At 50.6% G+C, this 12079-nt stretch overlaps 1 protein-coding gene across 1 annotated transcript in view; it reads left to right on the plus strand.

Moving 5' to 3' along the window:
- Window positions 1-12079, plus strand: part of LOC104510856 (plexin-A2-like) — a gene marked incomplete at its 5' end in the record, with an annotated part of 41887 nt that overhangs the window by 7178 nt on the left and 22630 nt on the right. Inside the window, 3 exons of the mRNA XM_010153237.1 lie at window positions 6700-6900; window positions 8737-8833; window positions 9054-9247. Of these exons, the coding sequence (XP_010151539.1) occupies window positions 6700-6900; window positions 8737-8833; window positions 9054-9247 (492 nt within the window). The remainder of the gene's footprint in view (window positions 1-6699; window positions 6901-8736; window positions 8834-9053; window positions 9248-12079) is intronic.

Genomic DNA, 12079 nt, shown 5'->3' on the forward strand with positions numbered 1-12079 from the left:
TTACTGAAATCGAAGGGCAGACAACAACAGATAAACACAGAACCCTTAGAGCCTCTGAAGCAGAGCTGCCTTCCAGGACTGCGCTGGCTGCTCTTCCTCTCCTCCTCTGGTGGGAAGTTTCTGACATGGGGTAAACCCAACGCTTTTGAGGCCTCTGTTTCCAGGTGGCCACTTCTCTAGGAGTCAATAATTAGATGAGTAACTCTATTTTCTCAGCCTTTGCATAGACTGAGACTTCACTTGTCCGCAGGAGGTGCCTGCTTAGACATTGCTATCCAAAGAGCAATGGGAAGGCAAAGGTCTGGGGCTGGCTTGCACCCACAAAAGCAGGGTTGCACCAAGAAGAGGGTTTTGTGGCGCTGATTGTCTCACTTTACAAAGCTTCAGATCAGGCCTGTGACACCGCTTTAATGTGTCTGAGGTGGTTGGGTTTGTGGGGGTGTGTGAGGCTCATGGCTAGAAGATGTCTCTCTAAATGTGTAAGACATGCAGATAATGTTGATACAGAAATATATCTTCACAGCCCATCCCAGTGGAGAGCTAGAACCAAATAAATCCCATTAGTTTCCCAGAATGTAGGATCCCATCCCTCTTTGATGTCCACTGTGTGTGGATAATGCCATTTCCACGTGTGAGATGCAGAATCAGGGGGATGGAGCATTTCAGATTCTCTTGATGCGCCTTGAAGAAATAAACCAAAGTCAAACCTTCCTCATATCTGTCCTTACAGTCCCCGCTGCTGAGTGCCTGAAATGGAAACTACGGTAGGAGTTAACTATCAGGAGATACCTCAGAGCCACCCCTAAGTCCACCAAAGTCAGCAAATGACTTTGCTGGGTCGCACCTGACTCGTGGAGAGATGTGCTTGCCTGAAGAAGCCCCAGTAGAAAAACAAAAAGCTCACTTGCAGCGAGATTAACTCATCTCAGTTTGAGAAGATTGGTTTGTAGTGCTTCTTTCATCAATAGATTTGTGGTGTGTGTAAGCTACGGCGTTTGGTGTTTGGAGGGGAATGAGCTGCGCAGGAAGATGCCCCGCAGGGCTGCAGGGAGCCAGAGGAGGATGTTCCCACCCAGCCATGGCAGAGGGAATTCCTCCTGCCCTCCCCTCTGGTGCACAAAAGGTAGTTTATGGGTCAGAGATGGACTCTCCAGCCTTCCGTGTTTTGCGTGGCTGGAAGTGTCCCAGTACTTCACAAATGAGCGGCAAAGGGCCGGGTAACGCACACACTTCCAGCACAGCGCTCGGGACAAAAGGACGCTGGGTGGGAATTCACCAGTGGGAAAAGTCTCGCTTCAGTTGCCTTTCTTTTCACGTTTGGTTTCCAAGGAGCGAGGGCTGCTCTCCTCTCCAGTAGCATAAATGAAGAATAATGTGTCTCCATGAGTGACGGGAACTGTAATTTATATCATTGGGAACACAACTGTGAGCCAGGGGTTTACATTCTTGTGCCAGATTCGTTTATATTTATAACTTTAAAATATGTGTAGCAAGTTAACATTTGTGGAGGGTTTGTTTTTTTTTTAAGATGAAGAGTAGGAAAACATTATATGTTCTTCCATGTGAGCTAGATCCCATAGTCAGTGATGTTCCTGCCATTTCTAGGCAATTTTTTCCACATGAGAGCAAGAAGATTTGACCTACTAAAACTGCTCTGTTAAACACAAATAATAACCATGGGTGCTCTGTTCTACTCCAGAGACAGATGTGCATCGTGGGTCTTTAAGATATTTATAGACCTCGGAATCTTTGAGGCTAAAAAGTGTTGGAGAAGCATAAAATGTCTTTGTAAATTGTGTGCGATGATACTTCATAGGCAGAATATTCCCCGAGAGTTAGTGCCACTCGTATGTCGGAGCCTTGTCTTTCTCCAGCAGATCTTCTGATTTGTGTTTGTTCTGGTGTGCAGGAGTCAAGAAGGATAATGAGAGGATTCAGCGTGTGTTTGTTTAGCGAGAGGAGGCAATAATGGCCTTTCTAACTCACTGCAGGATTTACTTCTCATGAATTAAAAAACAGAGTAAACTGATTATGGAACAAATTGTATATTCCACTGGCTGCAGTCTCCCTTTTATTCTGTATTTTCTGGATGCTCAGCTTTTCCTGGCGTGGACATGCAGCACAGGGAAGAGCAGAATCAAACACCAGACCCAAGCCCTACAAACCAGGGATGGTCTGGCTGTTTACCAGCACGTGGAGGGGACCTTTCCCACAGCCCTGATCCCAGCAGCAGGACTGCTGCTGCCACCCGCATCCCAGTTCATCACAAAATTCCTATAAAGTGAACAAGCATTGGCACAGACATTGCTAAAGATGACAATATACCGCTAACAAAGTAATTTATGTTAGCACTGGCTTTGAGACCAGAGGTAGCAGGTAGAAGAGGTGGTGAATGGCATCATCATGGCTTTCGTGTGGCATCACCCTCCTTCACCTACGTGTGCGCAGTGTGGGACCGAGGTGCTACTGCAGCAGCACCCACGTGAGACCAGACCCACTCACACGTGCTCCGTGGGAAGGGATGTGCTGGTGGGGATGTGGGCATACATCACCCTGGCAGCAGTTTCCAGAACAAGCTAAAAGAAGGCCTGAAAGCTGAACGCTGAGCCCGGATGGGCAATGGCACAGTCAGGGAGGAGGGGGCCTCCAGCAGCGTACTGCAAGGCGTGCTGCATCCGAGCGAGCCCCGCGCCCTCTCTGAGCCCCCGCAGCTTTTGCAGCTTCGGTCACTCGTCTGGTAAATTCAGCAGCGACTGCCAGCAGCAGTGTGGCTCCCCACGAGCGCCCTGGGCTTTCGGTAGCGTGGCGTCTTCCTACGTCTCCCTCCATCCCCAGACGTGTATCCCCTTATTAGTGTGATGACTGTAGCTGTCAGCCAGCGCAGAGGGGCTGCCGTTCTCGGTGTGTCCCCGAGCGGCGTGCACTCACAGGCTTCGTGCCTTTTTTTCCACCAGAATCCCAATGTGACACTTTTTTTCCCACTGAAACCAAAGGGAAGGAAAAAGAAAATAAATCTATTATGTCCTACTCATCCCTAATGACGGCAGAACAATTTTTGCTACCAGCATTTTCAGCACTACAGAGCAGATTTGAAAAAGTCCCCTCCCGTGTCTCCAAAGGAAGAAGCGTTTCTTTAACAGTCGTCTCACGAATGGCAGTGGCCAGGAAGGATAATGGTCCATAACATATTCATTATTTTCAGGACTGTGCACTGAGGTTCTCCCACCGGTGAGGTGGCTGGAGATTTTTTGTTTTCAATCATAATGTGATGAAAGATTCTGCAGCTCCAGGTTGCCTCTCCTCTCAAACCCGGGCTTGCCACAGACCTCTCGAGCGGAGCCATTTGTCTCCCGTTGGTCCTCGCTGTGACTTTGAGGTTAAATGCAAAACCTTAAATGCAGCCAGACCTCGAGCAGAGGGTGTTACGGGTGTGTGGAGCGTAACAAGGAGGAAGGAAGGTGCGTGCAAAGCCAGCTCAGAGCTGGCGGTTGGGTGGAAAACACCATGAATCTGTGGAGAAGGTGGGGGCTGGGTCCATGATACCAGGGTCTGTGGGAACCTCCGAGCTAAGCTTCACGGTGGCATTCCCTTCCAGCCTGTAAACCTGCTGCACTGCAGAAAAGGGCTTTTCTTTCCTTCCCAGGGTATCCCGCTTTCTGGCTGTTGGAGTTTGAAATCGCTCTTGGCTGTTAATCCGTGAAAGTCCCTGTTAGAAATAAAATAAAAAATATATAAGGAAAAGTGCCACTAAAAAGGTTTATGAGGCAGCAGTTTAAGCTACTGGCTTCTCCAAACCGGGGTAGCATCTGTTTCTCATTTACAACTTGCCTGAGCCAGTAGCGAAACAACATCCCATCAGTCTGGCTGTGAGCTGGAGAGGGAGCGGGGCTTGGCGTGCTTAATGGTCATTAGTGAGAGCTGTGGATTTTCTCCCTGGATACAGAGCCCGAGCGGGAGCCTGGTGAGGATGGCTCTCCTCGCCTTGCCGTCCGGATGATTCGCTTGAATTGCTAGGCAGGGTGGCAAAGGACTCGGGATGCCAGGCTGGGATTTGGCAGAGGGGAGGGAGATGTCAGTCTGTTTTTTTCTTAAACTTCTACTTGAGCTTGGGATTAATCATTTCATGTCAGATACTTACAGGTACTTAGGTACCTGGTTCCATTAGATCAAAGCAAATTAGAGCTAAACAGAATGTAAATACTTCTGACGGTCAGAGCCTTCGCAGTTCCTGGTATATAAATTGACAAAAAAACTTTATCTCTCCATGTGTTACGAGGAGATAATGTTTAGGATGTTGAGATCTTATGGGAGGAATGTCACACAATTACCAGGCGCTGGTAGGTCTTTATTTGGTGGTTCATGTCAGGGTATCATTTAGAGATCCAGTGTGTGCTCGTGGCGTGCAGGGAGCTGGAGATCTGCTCATCGGTGGGATAGTGTTTGCAGGGAGAGGTTTCTTTTAGCATCTTGCACAGCGACCACAATAAAACTTGCTATTAATTTACAATTGCATTAGTTTAGGCCAGATAGCAGCAGAAGTCGAACAAATCACACTTCTCTGTACTTAATGTTTTAATTGCTGTGCTCAGCTTTCAGAATGTGTCGTTTTGGAGGCAGCATTTTGCTCTTTTCTTTGCTCCTTCATTGCAAACGCACAGATGTTTGAAATGTTTTCACATGGTTTTCAATGGAAAATTGAATAGACAGCTTCCAGTTTCACAGTATTTTGTACACTCTGAAATCAGGCTGTTTTCAGGGGCTGAGGAACTATCCTTAGACATTTTTTCCCACTGCCTCGAGCTGAGAACCCCTGAGCCTCAGCTTGTTTATGAAAATACCGTTCTTGCTTTATCGCCACTACTCACTCGCCCTTAAGTCAGTTGTGCGAGCCCTTGGGGTGCGGGGAGGGGTCTGTTTCATTCCCGATGTGGATGACGAAGCTCCCATCACCCTGGACTCAGTACAGCAGGAGTGTTGTCAGCCAGCCTCGTGCCTGGTGTCGCAGGAGCAGGACCTGTTTAATCTCCTCTCTCATGCAAGAGGCTTCAGTTCCTAATCAGGAAAGGCCTGAAGTAACATTTCTTTGTGCTGTTTTGTCTCAGCCCCCACTCCCTCCCTTCCTCTCCCCCAGGCTCCCACTGAGCAGCCTCTCCCTGCCTCTGGAGCTCAGCATCCCTTACTTTTCCTGGTGGTCTCTGATGCCCTTGCTCTGGCCTGGCAGGGTGATGGGTAGGCTCGGTGAGGCTCTGGCTGTCATATCCTTCTGAATTTGTGTTTGACTCAGAAAAATGCAGTCCTGGAGCAGCTCCTGATTGCATCCGGAGTTGCAGAAGGACCTTAATGTAAAGCAGGAGCTGATGCTGCCCGTTGGTTTGAGTCACTGAGCTCGGCTGGGGACATCACCATGGCAGCCTGGGTTTGCTGTTTGCAGGCTGGTGTAAAAAGGCTTTGGATGCCCGAAGGGCCTGTGTCCAGAAGGGTTGAGGCTTAAGGTTTGAAGCCCAAAGGGTGCTGTGAAGATCCCAAGAGCATGAGAGCTTGTTTGGTGTCTTTTGAGCTGGCCTTCCTCCTCGTCTGATGGTCTCTCCAGTGGCAGGAGATCTGCAGGTGCCATCGCTTGTTGGTTTGGTTTCAGTCCTCCCTCCCATGTGAGATTTCTCTTCAGGATTAGCTCCTTGGATCCAAGGATGGCCACTTTTTTGAAAGCCATAAGACCTTTACAAGTGCTGTTTGCTGGAGGCGACTCTGAGTTTCACGTGCCAAATCCTTTGCTGCAATTTCTAAGAGAAAAGGCCAGTTTTGCAGACCAGGCAGAATTTCTGAAGGCCCAGGGGGATCAGGATTAGGGTGCTTAATCCAGCCTGTGAAAACCCTGTACCTACTTTTCTAGATACTGACTGCAACCAAATCCTCCCGACCTTGGAAATCCTCCACTTCCCAGAAGCACAGAGCAGGGAATAGCACTGCTTTGGAGATAGAAAGGGCAGTTCAGGTCCCGATGCCATGCCCACCCGGCTGGCGGAGGCATGAATCCCACCCTGGCAGCCCCCAGCTAAGGAAGACCCCGTGTGAGCAGCAGCGTGGGAGCATTGCAGTGAGCTGGCTGGGCGTTTCAGAAAGGCCAGAGGTGTTGGAGCATGGTCAGGGGTGAGAGAGGATAGAGCAGAAATTGTCTCCTCAGAAATGAACAGCACACTGGCGTAATTTTACTGAGATAAAGCAGAGTGGAACAAGACCTGGTAGTGAGAGGAAAGCACATCCCATGCTAATTAGTCTCGCTCCGAAGCGGCACGCAGCCAAGGGGTGTAAGGAGCGAAATGGGATTAAGGAGGAGGCCCAGGGAGCGCAGCGTGTGGCTGGGAGCAGCCCATCGCCCTCCCGGTGCAGCGGGGCTCAGGCAGAGCTGGAGCAGCTGATAACACATTGCTGCAGGAGGGCAGGGCGAGAGCTTGTGTCTCCACAAATAAAACCCATAGCAAGCGTAGAGCAGGGAGGATGCCTTGGATTTATTCCCCAAATAGTGGTGTTCCTTCTTCTGCAACTGTGGTGAGAAAATCAGCACCAGTCTCAGAGCAGGGGGGCTGTAATGGAGGTTCTTTATTTCTGCAGCCATCCAGAGCAGGCGGGCTGAGACCTGGCCAGACCTTTGGACACACCATCACTGTTGTAACCCCCCCGTCTCTTTTATTCCTCCCCCAGGACTGTCCCCAGCTCTTCCCCACAGAGGAGATCCTGATCCCAGTTGGAGAGGTGAAACCCATCACGCTGAAGGCGAGAAACCTGCCCCAGCCCCAGTCGGGCCAGCGTGGGTACGAGTGTGTGCTCAGCATCCAGGGCGTGATCCACCGCGTGCCCGCCCTGCGCTTCAACAGCTCCAGCGTCCAGTGCCAGAACAGCTCGGTGAGGGACCGGGAGGGGAACGGGGCGAAAAGGTGCCCAAATTGGGGGTCAGCTCCAAGTAGCTGCAAAGGGGTGGGCTCAGCCATGGGAAGAGTGAAAAATCCCAGATTTAAACTAATCCTAAATTCCAGGTGGGAGCTGCTGTGGGCATGCGAGGTCTTTCATTATACCGACTGGGAGAAGATCCTTTATCTGGCGGTTCCCTGTCTGACTGCGGGGGGTCAGCGAGGGGAAGGGGAGGAGGAGGAGGGAATGCACGAAGGTGTTAAGACAGGCTAATTCATACGGGGGAGATAAGGCGAATCACAGCCCCCTTATCGGGGAGCTGTCGAATTCCAGGTCACAGTAGCTGGATGAATACAGTAATGCTGAAAAGCAGCGTGGTGCAGGGAAGGAGAGGAAGGGAAAATTGCCAGGGGAGAGAGCCCGGCGCAGCAGAGGGAGGGAAATTATCTGAATGACGCTGCCGGAGAAGCAGGCAGGGGAGCACAGCTTTCCTCCGCAGGATGGGGCGTAGCCCTGCCCATGGACCTGGCAGGATTTTGCTCCAGAACTCCCGAGGTCACCTTGGCAGGTACTCAGGGACGCTGAAGCACGTAGGGCGAATGCAGGCCACCCTCCGAGCCACGGCCCACGTTTGGGTCTCACGTGGCACGCTTCAGCCAGAGGACGAGTAGGGAAGAACGTGGTCTTTCCCCTCCTCGATGTGTATTCGAAGAGGTCTGCGGGCAAACAGGGCACATTCAGTTTGTTTTAGGCAGCAGAACAGGGTCTACTTTAATATTCAGTGCAGATGGTCTTAAATTCTTAATGAAGTTTTAAATTTTTAAAAAATTCACTGGATATTTATATATCACTGGTCATCTTTGGGCCTTGCAGCTTGTTGGATAATAAATGTATTAATACTATATACTACTTTTCCTATCCAAAGTGCTTTAAAAACATTAGGGAAGCGCTTTTATTCCTGTTAGGCTAATAAGAAGAGGTAGGTAGAGATTGTAAGGGCAGTTCTGTACTCACAGCTCTGTCAGTTGAACAGAGGATCAGCAACTTCGTAAAACCCCAGACAAGGTGAATCAGTACATCCACATGTAAGTTAAAGCAGTATGTTGGCACGGGTACTGTCAAAGCAGCCTGCTTTGGTTTAATCATCATTCCCTCATCCCAAAGGGGATGGCAGTCTTCACCTGCCTCTCTAAGTGTTTTTAGCAGCTCTTCATTGACTTAAAGCATCAGAATTAGTTGGTGCTAATTGTGATAATGGAGGTTTCAGAATACGCTGGGAATTCACCCAAAGCATCCAGATTTACTCTGCCAGGGCCCCCAGGATGTCAATGAGAAGGTGAATAATTCAAGTCAGTGCTATCCTAGACTAGGCTGAAGCAGAAATGGGAAAGGACCTCTCTGCACCATCTATTTTTTGTCAGCTGTTGCCTATTTCAGCAGCCAGAGCCGTGCTGCATGATTTTTAAGCTCTCAGTCACACTAGGGTGCATGGGGACTGTATAAGAAGATAGCCTGAAGGCAGCAGTCCTGCCAGTGTGATTAACTGGAGGGGCTATATTGATAAGCTAGAGACTGAGTGACAAGAGCAACCACTGTGAGTGGAATAATTAATCTATTACCTCTCACAAGGACTAGATCTGATTTAATTATCTCTTCCTGGTGAGGAGGAGGGCGTCAAAGCAGGACCCTGGAGATGAAGTGTGGTGGTTCAGACATCAGCACATGTTTTTAAGCAGAAAATAACCATGGTTTCTTTATAAAAATCTCCTTTTCCTGTTAGTGTCTGTGATACATCCTCCCAAGTGTTTCATTCTCCACCTTCTCCTTCAGTATCTCTATGATGGGATGGACATAAGCAACTTAGCCGTGGACTTCGCTGTGGTTTGGAACGGGAACTTTGTTATTGACAACCCGGAGGATCTGAAAGGTAATGTCGGCTTGGGTTGGCTTCCCAGGCCTGGGAAGGAGGGCTGAGATGGGGGCTGGGAAGTGGCTGTCAGGGCAGAGCGGTGTTGGCTGCCATCACTGTGGCTGCAGACAGAGACGTTGTGGTCCCGGTGGGTCCTGTAGGTCCAAGAGCACCCGCAGGCCATGTGACTGTTTCACTTCCTGGCCTCGTCCTGAATGCCCGTCCCCTCTTCCCGCAGTGCACCTCTACAAGTGCGCGGCCCAGCGCGAGAGCTGCGGGCTGTGCCTGAAAGCTGACCCCAAGTTCGAGTGCGGCTGGTGCAGCGGCGAGGCCAAGTGCACGCTGCGGCCGCACTGCGGCGTGCCCTCCGCCCAGCCCTGGCTCGACTGGTCCAGCCGGAACGTCAAGTGCTCCAACCCTCGCATCACCGAGGTAAGAGCGCGCCTCTCCGGCCCCTTCTCCTTCCGGCGGGGATTTGTGTCCGTCTCCCTCTCGTCTGGAAATCCACCGTCGCCCATCCGGGGCTGAAGAATAAAACGCTCGGCTACTTTCTGTGAAGCTAATGTGCGGATCCGCGGGCACGTGGCCACCGTGTGCAGCCCACTGCCCCGCCGGCCAGCGATGCGCCCAGCGTTGGGGTGACCGCTACGGACTGTTGCCACGATGCTAATTAAAGTAGGGAGCTAATTAGTCTATAGTTGATGCTTCTGCTGTTTCTGTTCAGACCACTGAGGGATGCAAAATGTCTCCCAGGAGCGTTTGCACCAGTAAAACTGCACTCGGTCTGTTAATGTTACTATTAGGAGTGACGCTCGTATCAGGTGGGAATGAAAGAAGATTTTGGTTTCTCACCTAATTAACTCCCCAAAAAAGCCTCCCTTGCCCTGAGCATGTGTCCATACTGCAGAAGGCAGAGCACGTGGGTGTAAACCAGCCTTGGATCAAGGTGTCCTGCTGCACTGATGCTCCTGGCTACAGAAACGCCTGGCAGGGCAGGAGCGGGGTCTCTCAGCACGCTACCTTCTGCCAGCTGAATGAGGACCCCAGTACCTGTGGCAGTTTCCTCTTAGATTAGTTTCTGCACCAAATTAGCTAAACTGGCTCATGCTCAGACCCCTGGGCAGAGGGCATCCGCCTCCTTTTCATGGAGGAGGGGAGGAAGAGGCTGGTGGCCCTGTAGCAGGGCTGGGGCTGAATGGAGGAGGATGTTGCTGAGGAGGGTCCATCCATCCCACAGGGATGTTACCAGGCCTTCTCTGCTTCTTTCCTAGACCTTCTGCCCAGCCACATCACACCTTTGAAGGGGAACAGTTTCTCTGGTGCAGCGTTTTGTGGGCTGCAGAGTGGAGCTCGTGAGGCTGCGGAGGAGCAGCGGTGGTGCTGGCTGTGCAGAGAGGCGAAAGCCTTAATAAACGTTCAGAGTCTGTGCTTTCCTTGGTTGGTTGGTTTGTTGGTTTGACAAATCATAGCTATCTTAACAGAGAGAGAAAATGAGTCTTAAAGGCTTGCTGAGATACCTTGTCCTGCCAGTAGTCAGAAACTGAAGTTTTCCTGTCCGAGTGCTTTTCTGCTTGCACGAGGTCATGACACAAGATGCAAAAAGCAAAATAGCCTCTGCTTGAGATTTTCTTCACCATAAATGGTTCAGACAGTTGTAGCATTGAGAAAGTCTTGGATTTATTTATTTACTCTTCCTTGAGCTAAGCAGAGAAGGGGAAAAACGCTGCTCCAGCCACCAAGTGACTCGCATTCGAGGACTGCCAGGCTGGTTCTCGTGGCTGGCTGCGGGCATGGTGCTGCCACCGAGTGTTTTATCACTGTCCAGCCTGAAAGCAATACCTTTGGTCTGTGTCCAAGGAGAAAAGAGCAGAGCTTTGCTGTTACAGATTCCTTGTCTCCACAACCAGGTCTGTGTCTCAGCCTTCAAAGCGGGAAGCGTGGGGTGCCTCGCCAGGGGATGTTTAGAGTCTCGGGAGATTGCCCTGAGTGGATTTGGAGATGAGAGAATCGAGCAGGAAATGTCTGTGCTTTCGTTGGCAGATTGGCTTATTCCACAGTGAGAGTCCATGATGGAAAATACAGGTTTCGGGGGATGTGTTGTCCCATGGCCGCTGACTCCGGCAGTGCTGTGAGCTGTGGTGATTTTATCGCAGGTCTTGCAGTGTTTGCTGGTTTTCCTCAGACTCCACCTCCCACCCTTCTCCTTATGAAGTCTCAGCTTTCATTTTTTCATGAAAGTCAAGTTTGCAGTTTTCACTGTGGCAGGAAAAGAAGGGGGGAAGCAGAGGGAAGTAGTGGCCTTTTCTGTGCACTTTGGGATCCACTGATGGGAAGGGCACCGTGTAGGGCTAAACTCTTACAGAATTTGGGCTTTGCCATTTTCCATAGCCCTAACCACTCAAGAACTTAGCCAAGTAGGAGCCCTGCAGGGTCAGTATTCCTAAACCCAAACCTTTCCACAGCCCAGGTTAACTTCACTCATCCCCTTTCCCCTCCAGGAAAGCGTATGGAGGTGGTCTTGGATACCAGGAGACCTTCAGAGCCTTCATTGCTGTTGGGTCCTTTGTACCAGCATCCGAGGTTTTTCAGTGTTTTGGGTACGTTTCGCAGCGTCTGGTGCTGCTGGGCTGTGCGCTGAGAGCTGGGAAGGGACCTCTCTTCCCTGCTGGGACTGACCTGCTCCCGGCGCTGGTGGGATGCTCTCCCCCCTGCATGTGCTGGCATTGACGGGCTCGACTGAGGAACAGCGTTTGGTCTCATACCGGGGCTTGCACTGCAGCCAGGATCGTCAGACTAAAAGAGCCTTTAATATGGGCTGTTTTCCTCTCTTTTCACTCTTTCTGTCAAGCTGGAGGTCAAGGGCCTGGCTTCCAGGCGCCAGCGCCTTCGGGGGATGCATAACGAGTAAGAAGAGGTTGTGTTTTACTAGTCATAAAAGCAAATGAGCAGTAGGATATACACAGCCCTTTCCTTTTTCTGAGCGAGAGGCCCAGCTGTCACCGACAGTGTCCCTTGAACAGCGCAAAACTTGCACACGGTCTGTGGTCTTAGCAATAAATAAATAAAAATCAGTGTTCTTGCGAACAAGCGGCACTCTGATCTCCTATTCATTTATTTGCAGGCCTCATTAATATAACATCAGTGCAACAAACAGCTGAAGGGGGGGCAGTGTCAGGCTGAATAATGGAGTTGCTCTGCTGAGATAACAATTAGGTTCTGAATGTGCTATCAGCTAAGGCAGAGACAAGGAGGGATCATGCCGGG

The sequence above is a fragment of the Eurypyga helias genome, unplaced genomic scaffold (genome assembly GCF_000690775.1).
Source record: "Eurypyga helias isolate BGI_N326 unplaced genomic scaffold, ASM69077v1 scaffold28796, whole genome shotgun sequence".
Lineage (NCBI taxonomy): Eukaryota > Metazoa > Chordata > Aves > Eurypygiformes > Eurypygidae > Eurypyga > Eurypyga helias.